The 13583-nt window shown below is 48.8% G+C and overlaps 1 protein-coding gene across 9 annotated transcripts in view; it reads left to right on the forward strand.

Annotated features, from left to right (window-relative positions):
* PTPRS (protein tyrosine phosphatase receptor type S) overlaps positions 1-13583 on the forward strand; it is a 170932-nt gene that overhangs the window by 13414 nt on the left and 143935 nt on the right. For all 9 annotated transcript variants that reach the window (XM_033136957.1, XM_033136960.1, XM_033136958.1 and 6 more), the window contains exons 2-3: positions 3031-3176; positions 6817-6958. In XM_033136957.1, coding sequence (XP_032992848.1) covers positions 3031-3176; positions 6817-6958 — 288 coding nt within the window. The remainder of the gene's footprint in view (positions 1-3030; positions 3177-6816; positions 6959-13583) is intronic.

Below are 13583 nucleotides of genomic sequence, written 5' to 3' on the forward strand. Positions count from 1 at the left end.
TTGTACAAGTCTTGCTTTCCTCTCCTCTCCTTTCCTTTCCTTTTATTTAGATTTGCTGCCTTTTATCATATACTGCATGTTGAAAAGTCTCGATAAAACTATTTTAAAAGGGAATCGCAGTGCTGTGAGCAGAATGGGGCTGGGTCTCCTAAGAACTCTCAGCACCCACAGCAAACCACACAATTCCCAGGATTTTGATCTTCCCATTCAAATGAACCTCAAAGTGGCTTACAAACAATAAAACAAGAATAACATAATAGAGCCTCACAAATAAATGCTCACACGAAAAAATAAATAAATCAGTGGAACAATGGATAGATCAATGGATCTATGAAACGCTGTTAACGGAACAGCAGCTTAGAATAAGCTAAACAACTGCAGCAAAAAGTCGTATTATATGATTAACAAATCAACGCGGCATTTGTAATCTATAAAACAGTATTAGCAACATTAATTAAACAGCGACCCCAAAATCAGCTAAGCGCTGTTAGGTTCATGCACACTCTCCCTAACTCATAATCTTACACTTTTGGGGGAAGCTATAACCGTTTAAAGTGGTCTATTGCGTGGTGCAACTGGGCCTCTGCACCAGAAAAATAAACCGTGAGGTCCTTTTTGGGGTGGGGTTCTGCTTGGTTTGGGTGCTGGCTGCAAGTTACCCAGAGCTGGATTTGGGACAGGATCCGGTGTGAGGAACTATTTCTCTCCGCATGGCACCTGTCTCTCTCCTTATTTCGCTTCCGTACTTCCATCCTTGCCTCTTCCCGTCTCGTTAGTTTAAAATTTACTGAAATATTGAAATAGCAGAGCCACAGCTGTGCTCGGGTGATTTCCTCCCCTTTCCAAAAAAACAAAACAAAACCCCAAACCCGCACAAACGCTCTTGGTCATAAAGCTGCCTTCTGCCGTTCTCGAGGACAGGGAGTGGATTTCTGCACAGCTGCGAAACGTTGCATAGTGCAGATCGCACACGTCTGCTGGGTGTGATGCAGCTGCAGCGAATGCCCCCCCTGCCATCCCATAAATGTATTCTGACACTAATGGAAAGGGTCTCTAAGGGGTGGGGAAATTCAGGGCCAGGGGCCAGGTGGCTCTGCAGCTGGCCCTCGGAATGCTGTCCAAGGCCCTGCACCTTCCCCAGGCCACGCCCCCCTCTCCCCAGGCCACGCCCCTCTCCCAGCCCTGTTCTACATCCCTTTGGGTGCACTTTCTGGGCGTTGTTGAGCTGCCATGACAGGTTGAAAAGGTGGGTGTGAGCATGGAGCTCTCTGTACGAAACCTGGGAGTCTCCTTCGTTGCAGTGGTTCCCATGCCTGGTCGTCGCCGACGGCATGTTCCCTCCATCTCTTACGGCGATGCAGTGCATGCATTTATTTCTGTGTAGAAATCCGCTTTGCAGGCGCCATGTCGCACCTTGGCGTGGCTGTTGCGGTTGGATGCAGAAGAACGGCGGGAGGAACCAGCCGGGGAACCCCCAAAGGGTGAAGGCTCGGAGTCTGGGAGTTTGTGGTGGGACGACGACAAGTGGACAGGGGGAGAAGACTGGGAGGAGGAGGTGTTGGAAGCTGAAGGGGCAACAGGGCTTAGTGAGCAGGGAGAGTGTGTGGCAGTGAGAAGTCCAGAATCAAAGGCAGAGAGGAGTGTGGCTGGTGAAGAGTCATGGGTGTCTCTCCATCCTGTTGCAATGAGCTCCCTTCCCCACTTGTCTCCCAGAATCAGAAGAGGCATGAAGAGGGCCAAGGAGAAGTTAGCTTCTTGCAGGCACAGTCTCAGGTTGCTTGGCCGTTGGAAGGCACCTTTGGTCTCCGTAACTGATCGACGGAGGCAAGGCAGAGATGAACGCTGTGCTCATTGGGCCTGGCATTCCTGTGCAGATCCCATTCTCCCCATGAAGTGTTAGCTCCAACTTCCACCGTGTGATTTATTGCTGGCCTGTCTTGCTCCTTTCCGCAACTCAAGAAACGAGATCTAGTGGTGGGATCATGTAGATTGAAGGAGGTTTGGCTAGGCAGGCATGGACAGCTGTGGTTTTCAGTGGCTGATGTTACACGCAGGGAGAACAGGGCTCAGTCTCCTCCCTCTTGAGCGGCCCGGCTCCCACTCAGTGAAGACTGGAACTCAGGCTGCAGTTCCTACCAAAATGTTTAATGCTCAGATCGGTGTGATCAGTGTGTTCAGAAGCACAGGAGGTGCTGTGCATGGCTCTGCAAGCCAAGATGTTGACCCATTGACCCAAACCATCACATGTTCCCATTGTAAGGGAGAGGGGCACTAAATTCCCATTTCACCCACGGTATCTGTTATAAATAATAGGGCGTTGAAACTCGCATAGCTCTGCAATCTTTGTAGAATCGTACAGTTGGGTGGGAACCCCAGGAGTCATCTAGTCCAACCCGCTACAATGCAGGAATCTCAACTAACGCATCCATGACAGAGGGCCATCCAACCTCTGCTTAAAAACCTCCAAGGAAGGAGAGTCCACAACCTCCCGAGGGAGACAAGTGGGAGACAATCTTAACAGCTCTTACTGTCAGAAAGTTCTTCCTGATGTTGAGTCGGAATCTCCTTTCTCGTAACTGGAAGCCACGGGTTCGAGTCCTACCCTCCAGAGCAGCGGAAAACAAGACCTCTCCATCCTCCATGTGACAGCCCTTTAGATATCTGAAGATGGCTATCATATCTCCTCTCGGTTTCCCCTTTCTTAGTCTAAACATACCTACCGGTAATTCCCTCCACAGTTCAGCACGTGGCTTAATTTCCAGACCCTTGACATTGTGGTTGCCCTCCTCGGCACACATTATGTGCTACAAAATGCTTAAATAGGTGTGCATTGAGGTAGATCAGTAGTTAAAGTGCTAAGCAACTAACCTTAGGTTTGCTGGTTTTTGAAAGCTTAAATTTTTGTTTTTAAAATCCGTACATTTTGACTCCTTTTTTATAAATTCGCCATTTGTGAAATATTCCAAGTTATGAAATATTCTCTCCCTCCCTCCTCCCCCCCCCACCCCTTTCTGTCTCTTGCACCTAAAGGTCCCCCCGAGTTCATCAAGAACCCTGTGGACCAGATCGGGGTCTCCGGAGGGGTGGCCTCCTTCGTCTGCCAAGCGAGGGGAGACCCCAAGCCCCGCGTCACCTGGAACAAGAAAGGGAAGAAAGTGAACTCCCAGAGGTTTGAGGTAAGCGACTCCTGTCTTTACAGGGGAGAGAATAATGGAATTATAGCATCATCCTGGAGTTAGAGGGCTCCCCAGGGATCATCTAGTCCAACCCCTTGCAATGAAAAAAAATTAGATTCTTGACATGGGAGCATTTAGGGCTCTGTTGTTGCTTCAAACACACCTGTTGTTTGCATGTTTCTAAAATAAAAAAAAATCCTTCCAGTAGCACCTTAGAGACCAACTAAGTTTGTTCTTGGTATGAGCTTTCGTGTGCATGCACACTTCTTCAGATACCAGTGTGCATGCACGCGAAAGCTCATACCAAGAACAAACTTAGTTGGTCTCTAAGGTGCTACTGGAAGGAATTTTTTGTTTTGTTTTGTTTTGACTATGGCAGACTGTCAGGAGACTGCCCTCGCCGGAAGCCAGGAAGGTGCCAGGGCTTTATCAGTATCGCGAACCCCCGTCTCCGATGCTGAGCTCTTCATCTTCGTCCGGTGGGAGGAGCAGTAATTCCTCTAGTGGGGAGGGGGAGATGGAGACAGGAAGCGGGAGCCGGGGCTGTGACAGGGGAAGAGAGCCTTCGCACCAAACAGAAACGGGAGGTGAAGCACCCCTTCCGTCTCCCCTTTTGCACGGGGGGAAAAGACGTAGAGGGGGGAGGCGGGGGTTCCGCATCCCGCGCCTTTTATGCTGGGCGAAGAACCGGAAGGGGTCATTCCCGGACTCTGCAGAAGGATGAGCTGGACGTTCTTTCTTTAGCTGCACTGTAAATATCTGCACAATAAAGGAACTTAGTTTCCAGAAGTTTGCGTCAGCCTGGTTACTCATGAGCAGCCACTAAAACCACCTTACACAGACCAACACGGCTACCTACCTGTACCTGTTTCTAAAATGTTCTCGAAAGGTTTTTCATTTAGATCGGGGCGCCCAAACTTTTTTCAAAGAGGGACAGATTTGATGAAGTGAACATGCGTGGGGGCCAACCGAAGCTGATGAGCTTTTTTTTTAAAGATTGAACTTTGTTCAGCTTTTTTAAGGATTTGACCCCAAGAAATAAACAGCCACGGGGGCTGGGTTAGGGCCCCCCCCCCCGAAACGAACTTTGGACATGCCTGGTTTAGATGGTGTTTGTTGTTGTTCAGTCGTTCAGTCGTGTCCGCCTCTTCGTGACCCCATGGACCAGAGCACGCCAGGCACGCCTATCCTCCACTGCCTCTCGCAGTTTGGCCAAACTCATGCTAGTCGCTTCGAGAACACTGTCCAACCATCTCGTCCTCTGTCGTCCTCTTCTCCTTGTGCCCTCCATCTTTCCCAACATCAGGGTCTTTTCTAGGGAGTCTTCTCTTCTCATGAGGTGGCCAAAGTACCGGAGCCTCAACTTCAGGATCTGTCCTTCCAGTGAGCACTCAGGGCCGATTTCCTTGAGAATGGATTGGTTTGATCTCCTTGCAGTCCATGGGACTCTCAAGAGTCTCCTCCAGCACCATAATTCAAAAGCATCCATTCTTTGGCGATCAGCCTTCTTTATGGTCCAGCTCTCACTTCCGTACATTACTACTGGGAAAACCATAGCTTTAACTATACGGACCTTTGTTGGCAAGGTGATGTCTTTGCTTTGTAAGATGCTGTCTAGGTTTGTCATTGCTTTCCTCCCAAGAAGCAGGCGTCTTCTAATTTTGTGACTGCTGTCAGCATCTGCAGTGATCATGGAACCCAAGAAAGTGAAATCTCTCACTGCCTCCATTTCTTCCCCTTCTATTTGCCAGGAGGTGATGGGACCCGTGGCCATGATCTTAGTTTTTGTGATGTTGAGCTTCAGACCATATTTTGCGCTCTCCTCTGGTGTTTAGGGGTTGGTTTATAATTCAGTGATTATAATCACTGGTTAGTGCGTTGGAGGAGGACCAGGGTTCAAATCCCTGCCTGGCCACGTGAAGCTTACTGGGTGACCTCAGTCTCTCCGCCTTAGCCCTACCTCGCAGGGTTGTTGTGAGGATAAAATGAGGAGGGGGAGAGAACCATGTACATCACATTGAGCTCCTCGGAGCGAAGGGGGGGCATAGATGGAATTAATGAATCATCAATTGGGGGGGCGCAGGAAGTAGGGACAGAATGTTGGGAGAGGAACTGGGAGCCAGGTTCGAATCCCTGGGAAACAAACTGGGTGTCCTCCAGCCAGTTGCTGTCCTGCTGGCCTACCTCACAGGCTCGCTGAGAAGATAAAGTGGGGGTGGGGGGTGGTAGAGCAACAGCAGTGCCTGCTTTTTTGGAAGACCGGCAGGATAAAATAAATGCATGTGCAATATTTATTTTATTTTTTATTATTAAAAATTTGCAAGATTTTCCAATTACAAGCACAAATCATTACATGGTTAAACTTTTCCTACTTCTCCCCTCTCCCACCGAGCGGAGCAAAATATTAAAAACCCCTCTCTCACAGGAGCACATAACCTTATTCCACGTTTGACCTCATATTATACTAAAAATCATTGCTTAAGCCCAACCCCTTTCCTGGGCCAGGTATTCATACATTCAACAAAATCATCTTTTACACTGACTTCCCCAAATCTCCCCCCCCCCCGTTGACTTCAAAATAACATACATAATTTCCAGTTTCCCACACATCTTCCAGACCTGATTTAAACCGCATTTCTTACAACGTTTCATTATAGTAAAATCTTAAGTTTCGTCTGTCATTCTTTACGTTGTATTCAGCAGTGGAAGTCATTCACAGAAATTTAACTGTAAGTCAATTCTGTTTGCTTAGATCGTGGTAGATCCTAGCAAAATCTCTTTTTCCTCTTTCTTCTTCTCCTTCTCTCTCTTTTTCCTTTTCCTTTTCCTTTTTTTGTTTGTTTGTTTCTTTTCTCTTTTTCTTTCTTTCGGTATATTAATATATGTAACATGAAATATGTAGTATGGAATATGTTTGTTTTTAATGTGTGTAATAAAATAAAAATTTATTAAAAATTATTTTTAAAAATAAAAATAAAAAAAATAAACCGCATTTCTTTCCTGGGTGTCCTCCAGCCAGTTGCTGTCCCTCAGCCTACCTCACAGGCTTGCTGAGAAGATAAAGTGGGTGGTGGGTGGGTGGTAGAACAACAGGCAGTGTGTGCTTTTTTGGAGGACCGGCAGGATAAAATAAATGCATGTGAAACATTTCATCCCTCCCAAGTCGTAAGTGTTGTTGGAGATGGAAACGCTGCTTTTAAATTTTTTAAGCACACTTTCGGCGTCTCCGGTGTGTTTTGTTCTGCGCCCCTCTCCCACCCCCCACCCCCACCCCTCCTCTATGTCTTTATTATGTCTCTTCACATGTTTCTCTGCGCACAAGCTCAGGAGGGAGAAGGATTTTCACCCCCTGCACAAAATAGCTGTCATGCGGTGCAGGAAATAGGAAATGCAAATCTGTTGTTGGGTTGTTGTTTTTTTCTGTCTGGTGGACTCCGAGGAAGAGCAATGTGAAAAGTGTGTGTGTGTGTATCTGAAGAAGTGTGCATGCACACGAAAGCTCATACCAAGAACAAACTTAGTTGGTCTCTAAGGTACTACTGGGAGGATTTTTTATTATTTTTTATTTTGTTTTGTGTGTGTGTCTGTGTGTCTGTTTAGTTAACACTTACTTACTTTCTCCTCCTCTCCCCCGTCCCAGACGATTGAGTTTGACGAAGGTGCCGGCGCTGTCTTGAGGATACAGCCCCTCCGCACCCCCAGGGACGAAAACATTTACGAATGCGTTGCTCAGAACTCCGTGGCAGAGATCACCGTCAACGCCAAACTGACTGTCCTGAGAGGTGAGTCCCTGCGACGGGGCAGATCTTTCGTTGCTTGGCGTTTTGTCTGTCCCAATATTCTAAGGCTGCTTCTTTGGGGTAAAACCCTGCAGGGCATACCCGCAAGTTGAATGTGCGTTGGATCTGCCAGTAGAAGATTCCAACAGACTTGAGTGCTTGTAAGGGCTGGTGCTGTGCCATTTTTAATGCAATTGCCTGTATGCTTTTAATAGGCAGATTTAACTCTATCCATGTTTAATTGTTTTTTAACGATTTCCCCCTATGTTGTCAGCTGTTCTTACTTTTAGCTGTAAACTGCCTTGAGTCCATATCTAATAATAATAATTATAGCAGATAGTTCCTGCAGGAAGTTCTGCACCTCCTCCTTGTTTTCTCAACAAGGGAACACCTTGCACTTTCTCTTGCTCCCGTGAAAAAAAAGGTAAAGGACCCCTGACAACTAAGTCCAGTCGCAGACGACTCTGGGGTTGCGGCGCTCATCTCGCTTTACTGGCCGAGGGAGCTGGTGTTTGTCTGCAGACAGTTTTTCCAGGTCATGTGGCCAGCAGGACTGAGCCACTTCTGCCAAAACCAGAGCAGCGCACATTTACCTTCCCGCCAGAGCAGTACCTATTTATCTACTTGCACTGGCGTGCTTTCGAACTGCTAGGTTGGCAGGAGCTGGGACCGAGCAACGGGAGCTCACGGGGATTCGAACCGCCGACCTTCCGATCGGCAAGCCCAAGAGGCTCAGTGTTTTAGACCACCCCTATTCCCCGTTGCTCCCGTACATTCAACCAAACGCCACTCCGCCTTGCAAAGGAGCAGGTGGCGTTCCCGCAGCTCGGCGCGAGGCCCCCCAGTTCCTTGTTCCGTCATGCCAACACGTTGTGCCGCTTAGCGTTCTGCCTCTCTCTCCCAGTGAGTGGCAAGGTGTCGCTTCGCCGAGGATCTCCGCTGTCGGGAGTTAAGCAGGGAGGGTTTCCATATCAGGCGAGGCCACCGCTTTATCTTAACAGCGTCTCAAGGGGCTGGGATTGGAGGGCAACAGATATGTCTTTGCAGTTGTTTGTGATGGTTTCTGGGGAAAAAGAAGTATTACCGTTCTGGTTGTTAGGAGCACAGAAAGCTGCGTTTTTACTGCCAACCGTCTATTGCTCTTAATTCTGACTGACAGTGCGTCTCTAGGGTATCAGGCCAAGAGTGGGATTCTCCCCCCCCCCCCTTCCATTACTGAGCATCTCATCATTTTAAACAGGACTGAATCTGGGGCCTTCTGCAGGCAAGCCAGTTGCTCAGCCACTGAACGTCTCTTCCCCAAAACATGACATTTTATTATTGTTAATTTTAAAAAACAAAATGTTAGTCTCCTTCCTCCTCTGCACAGCTCACTGTTCTGAGCTCCCTTCTTTAAAACCAGCATCCTCTGAGGGTGCATAACTTTGCCACTCCTCTGTGTAAGTTGTTGCAGGATCATTTGGTCGGTACGGCCTTCCATGGATGGGTTGCATGGACTGCAGCGCTGAACTTGCCTTCTTCCAATCAGCCCGGTGGCTGGATCAGTCCCTCGCACCTCTGCTGTTGGGCTCAGTCAATTACCCCTGGTGCAGTGATCACAAGAGAGCAAGTTCGTATACCTTAGACCATGGGTAGGCAAACTAAGGCCCAGGGGGCCGGATCCGGCCTAATCGCCTTCTCAATCCGGCCCACGCACGGTCCGGGAATCAGCGTGTTTTTACATGAGTAGAATGTGTCCGTTTATTTAAAATGCAACTCTGGGTTATTTGTGGGGCCTGCCTGGTGTTTTTACATGAGCAGAATGTGTGCTTTTATTTAAAATGCACCTCTGGGTTATTTGTGGGGCCTGCCTGGTGTTTTTACATGAGTAGAATGTGTGCTTTTATTTAAAATGCACCTCTGGGTTATTTGTGGGGCCTGCCTGGTGTTTTTACATGAGTAGAATGTGTGCTTTTATTTAAAATGCATCTCTGGGTTATTTGTGGGGCATAGGAATTCGTTCATCCCCCCCCCCAAAAAAAATGTGTGTGTGTGTGTGTGTGGCGGTTCGCTCAACCTGCACAGGTCCCCCAGACGTTTTAACGGTCCGTTGATACATCGTTAATTAACCGCTGCCACCAACCAGTCTGTCTGGTATTTACTTCACTCAGTTCAGTCAAGGAGAGTATTGGAACAAAACTATTTTACAGTGGTGCCTCACTAGACGAAAATAATTCGTTCTGCGAGTGTCTTCATCTAGCGATTTTTTCGTCTAGCGAAGCACCAATTCAAGTAGCGGTTTTCGCGACGGAAAAAAAAATTCCGTCTTGCGAGGCAGCCCCATAGACTTTTTCGTCTTGCGGGGCAGCCTTCCGCTAGACGAATGCCTTTCGTCTAGCGAGTTTTTCGTCTAGCGAGCCATTCGTCTAGCGGGGCACCACTGTATTTGAAGTTTAGTACATAAGCCTGTGGTTTCTGAATAAACAGTTCTTTCTTGGTTGTGTTCTTGTTAACAACCGTGCCCAACGCTTTCTCCCGCCCTTGTTCCTACTCCTTCCCTTGCCACCCTCCTTCCAGCCTCTCAATACCCACAACAAGCCCCCAGACAAAGACCAAGACCCTGACCAAAAAGACAAGACCCAAAAGACCCCCCTTCCTTCCCCGGGAGGGGTTTATATAGCCCACATAAGCCCGCCCCCTAAAGGTTCTTATTGGTGATTCCTTTTAACTCCTTCTATGCCAATCCTAAGTTTGGGTGATCGCCACAGTGTGTATATATATTCCGCCCCCCCAAAGGTCTGAGGGACAGTGGGTGATGAACAAAATCAAAAATTCTTTCCAGTAGCACCTTAGAGACCAACTGAGTTTGTTCTTGGTATGAGCTTTCGTGTGCATGCACACTTCTTCAGATACACAGTGGGTGATGAACGTTGGCCATCTGGAATTCCAAAGCGCAGGAAATAAAAATCATGGAATTGTAGATTTGGAAGGGGCCTCGAGGGTCATTAATACGACCCCCTGCAACATGGGGAGTCTTCTGGATCCTCAGGTTTTCCTCAATAGCCCAAACCCGTATGTTCCTAAACCACCACAACAAATGCAGACCTCCCCCCCAAAAAAAAAATTATTTCCATTGCTCGGCTGCCAGAATCCTGCCTACAGCCGACATCCGCATCAAAAGCGACATCAGAGCGACGAGCTTTTGTGCTATCAGCCTCAATATTTGCTACAGAGAGCTCTGCTAAAATCTGTGGGCCCGCTGTCGGGACGGCTGAGCCAGAAGCAACCCTAGACACTCATTTAAGGCTTCTCCCCACATTCCTAGGAGTGGGCAATACCCAAAAAAAGAAAAAACCCACCATAAACAGGGAAAAGGCAAAACAAAATAAAATAAAAAAATTCCTTCCAGTAGCACCTTGTTGTTGTTGTTCAGTCGTGTCCGACTCTTCGTGACCCCATGGACCAGAGCACGCCAGGAACGCCTATCCTCCACTGCCTCTCGCAGTTTGGCCAAACTCATGCCAGTCGCTTCGAGAACACCATCCAACCATCTCATCCTCTGTCGCCCCCTTCTCCTTGCGCCCTCCATCTTTCCCAACATCAGGGTCTTTTCTAGGGAGTCTTCTCTTCTCATGAGGTGGCCAAAGTACTGGAGCCTCAACTTCAGGATCTGTCCTTCCAGTGAGCACTCAGGGCTGATTTCTTTGAGAATGGATAGGTTTGATCTTCTTGCAGTCCATGGGACTCTCAAGAGTCTCCTCCAGCACCATCATTCAAAAGCATCAATTCTTCGGCGATGAGCCTTCTTTATGGTCCAGCTCTCACTTCCATACATTACTACTGGGAAAACCATAGCTTTAACTATACGGACCTTTGTCGGCAAGGTGATGTCTTTGCTTTTTAAGATGCTGTCTAGGTTTGTCATTGCTTTCCTCCCAAGAAGCAGGCGCCTTCTAATTTCGTGACTGCTGTCACCATCTGCATGGAACCCAAGAAAGTGAAATCTCTCACTGCCTCCATTTCTTCCCCTTAGTAGCACCTTAGAGACCAGCTAAGTTTGCTCTTGGTATGAGCTTTCGTGTGCATGTGTATCTGAAGAAGTGTGCATGCACACGAAAGCTCATACCAAGAACAAACTTAGCTGCTCTCTAAGGTGCTACTGGAAGAAAAAGCCAGTAACCTCCAACACATTTTAAAAGGGAAATGAATGTCTGCCAACCCAAGACGATGATGAATGTTTTTGCCTGGCGCCCAAGGGTGCATAATGAAGGCGCCAGGCGAACTTCCCTGGGGAGAGCATTCCACAGATGGGGAGCCACTGCAGAGAAGGCCCTGTTGCCGTGTTGCCACCCTCCGGACCTCTCGAGAGCTCATACCAAGAACAAACCGAAGAAGTGTGCATGCACACGAAAGCTCATACCAAGAACAAACTTAGTTGGTCTCTAAGGTGCTACTGGAAGGAATTTTTTTATTTTATTTTGTTTTGACTATGGCAGACCAACACGGCTACCTACCTGTAACAGGGAAAAGGCAGTCGTTGTCGTCCCACCCACCCCCCCCCAAAAAACTGGAGAAAATATCAGGGTAGCAAAACAAATAGCGAACATTAAGTACTGGAGCGTTGGTAGCGAATAAATCACGAAGGTGGGCACCGTTTCAAATGGATCCTTAATGCCGTCGAGGGGGGGGGGAGCCCTCTTTGATGACAAATGCAAACATGCGGAAAGAGCGGGGTGTGTGTGGGGGGGGGGAATATATTACGCAAGGCTAGGATTGCCCCGCAACTGCAGCTGTTCAAGCTCTGGGCCTCTGCAAGCTCCACACCTGTCGCTCGTCTGGGGTTAGGGACCCAGGAAGCATCGTGCCTCGTCTCCCCCTCCGTTGGGGGCCGGCAAACAGGCAGAAGTGTCCGCCGAGGAGGGAGGGCTGCCACCGGCCAGCTGGCAAGCTCATTAAACGGCCGACTAGTGCTGCCCCCGGTTCAGACACAGCCAACACCCCCTCGCTGGGCTCTCAAAGCTTCGTTAGCTGATGTGCTAATTGCAGCGGCTCTCTCCGGCTAGCAGGAAAAGGCGGCCACCCAGCCGGAAAACGCTCCTGGCGTTAAGCAGAAGTTGTCTGCATCCCCCACCCTCACCCCTAACCCCCCCCACTGGACCGCTGCCAGGACTGGAGAGTGGGGAGTAAGAGTAAAATCTCAGCACACAACCAGGGCGGACTTAGTAAAAGCCCTGCTGGTTCAGGGCAGCGGCCCATCAAGTCATAGAATTGTAGCGTTGGTTGGAAGGGACCCAAGGGTCATCTAGTCCAACCCCCTGCAATGCAGGGATTTCAGCTAGCTCGTCCAGGACTGGTGGCTATCCAAGCTCTGCTTAAAATCCTCCAAGGAAGGAGAGTCCACCACCACCTGAGAGGAGTCCGTTGTACTCTCGAATGGCTCTGAGAGCCAGTGTGGTGTAGTGGTTAAGAGCGGTAGACTCGTAATCTGGGGAACCGGGTTCGAGTCCCCACTCCTCCACATGCAGCTGCTGGGTGACCTTGGGCTAGTCACAGTTCTCTTAAGTCTTTCAGCCCCACTCACCTCACAGAGTGTTTGTTGTGGGGGAGGAAGGGAAAGGAGAATGTGAGCCGCTTTGAGACTCCTTCGGGTAGTGATAAAGCGGGGTATCAAATCCAAACTCCTCCTCTTCTTCTTCTTCTTCTTCTTCTTCTTCTTCTTCTTCTTCTTCTTCTTCTTCTTCGCATCAGAGTATCCTCCCGAATGTTGAGTCGGAATCTCCTTTCTCGTTATTTAATCCATTGATTTGGGTCCTATCCTCTGGAACAGGAGATAACGAGTTGGCTCCATCTTCCATAGGATAGTCCTTCAGATATTTGAAGCTGGATAGTGTATCTCATCTCAGTCTCCTCTTTTCCAAACTGAACATACCCAGGTCCTTCAACCGTTCCTCATCAGGCTTGGTTTCCAGAGCCTTGGTCATCTTGGCCGCCCTCCTCTGCACACCTTCCAGCTTGCCAATAACCTTCTTAAATTGTGCTGACCAGAACTGGACACTGTAATCCAGGTGTGGTCTGACCAAAACACTACCACTATCACCAATAGGGAGGAACTGGTCAATAAAGTGGAAGTACTTGGAAACTTGAGAGGAAGTGATCATGTTCTCCTGGGTTTCGTGATACAGAGGAAAGGGAAACTGAGTGCGGCGTGGGTGGCGCTGTGGTCTAAACCACAGCGCCTAGGGCTTGCCAATCAGAAGGTTGGCGGTTCGAATCCCTGCGGCGGGGTGAGCTCCCGTTGCTCGGTCCCAGCTCCTGCCAACCTTGCAGTTCGAAAGCACGTCAGAGTGCAAGTAGATAAATAGGTACCGCTCCGGTGGGAAGGTAAACGGTGTTTCTGTGCGCTGCTCTGGTTCGCCAGAAGCGGCTTAGCCATGCTGGCCACATGACTCGGAAGCTGTACGCCGGCTCCCTCGGCCAGTAAAGCGAGATGAGCGCTGCAACCCCAGAGTCGTCCGTGGCTGGACCTAATGGTCAGGGGTCCCTTTACCATTACCAAACTTAACCCAGCCAGATGGGTGGGGTATAAATAATAAATTATTATTAAATTATTCTAAAACCATGGAGAGACCTGGTCTGAATAGAGACATTG

Source organism: Lacerta agilis, chromosome 18, assembly GCF_009819535.1.
Source record: "Lacerta agilis isolate rLacAgi1 chromosome 18, rLacAgi1.pri, whole genome shotgun sequence".
In the NCBI taxonomy this organism is placed as follows: Eukaryota; Metazoa; Chordata; class Lepidosauria; order Squamata; family Lacertidae; genus Lacerta; species Lacerta agilis.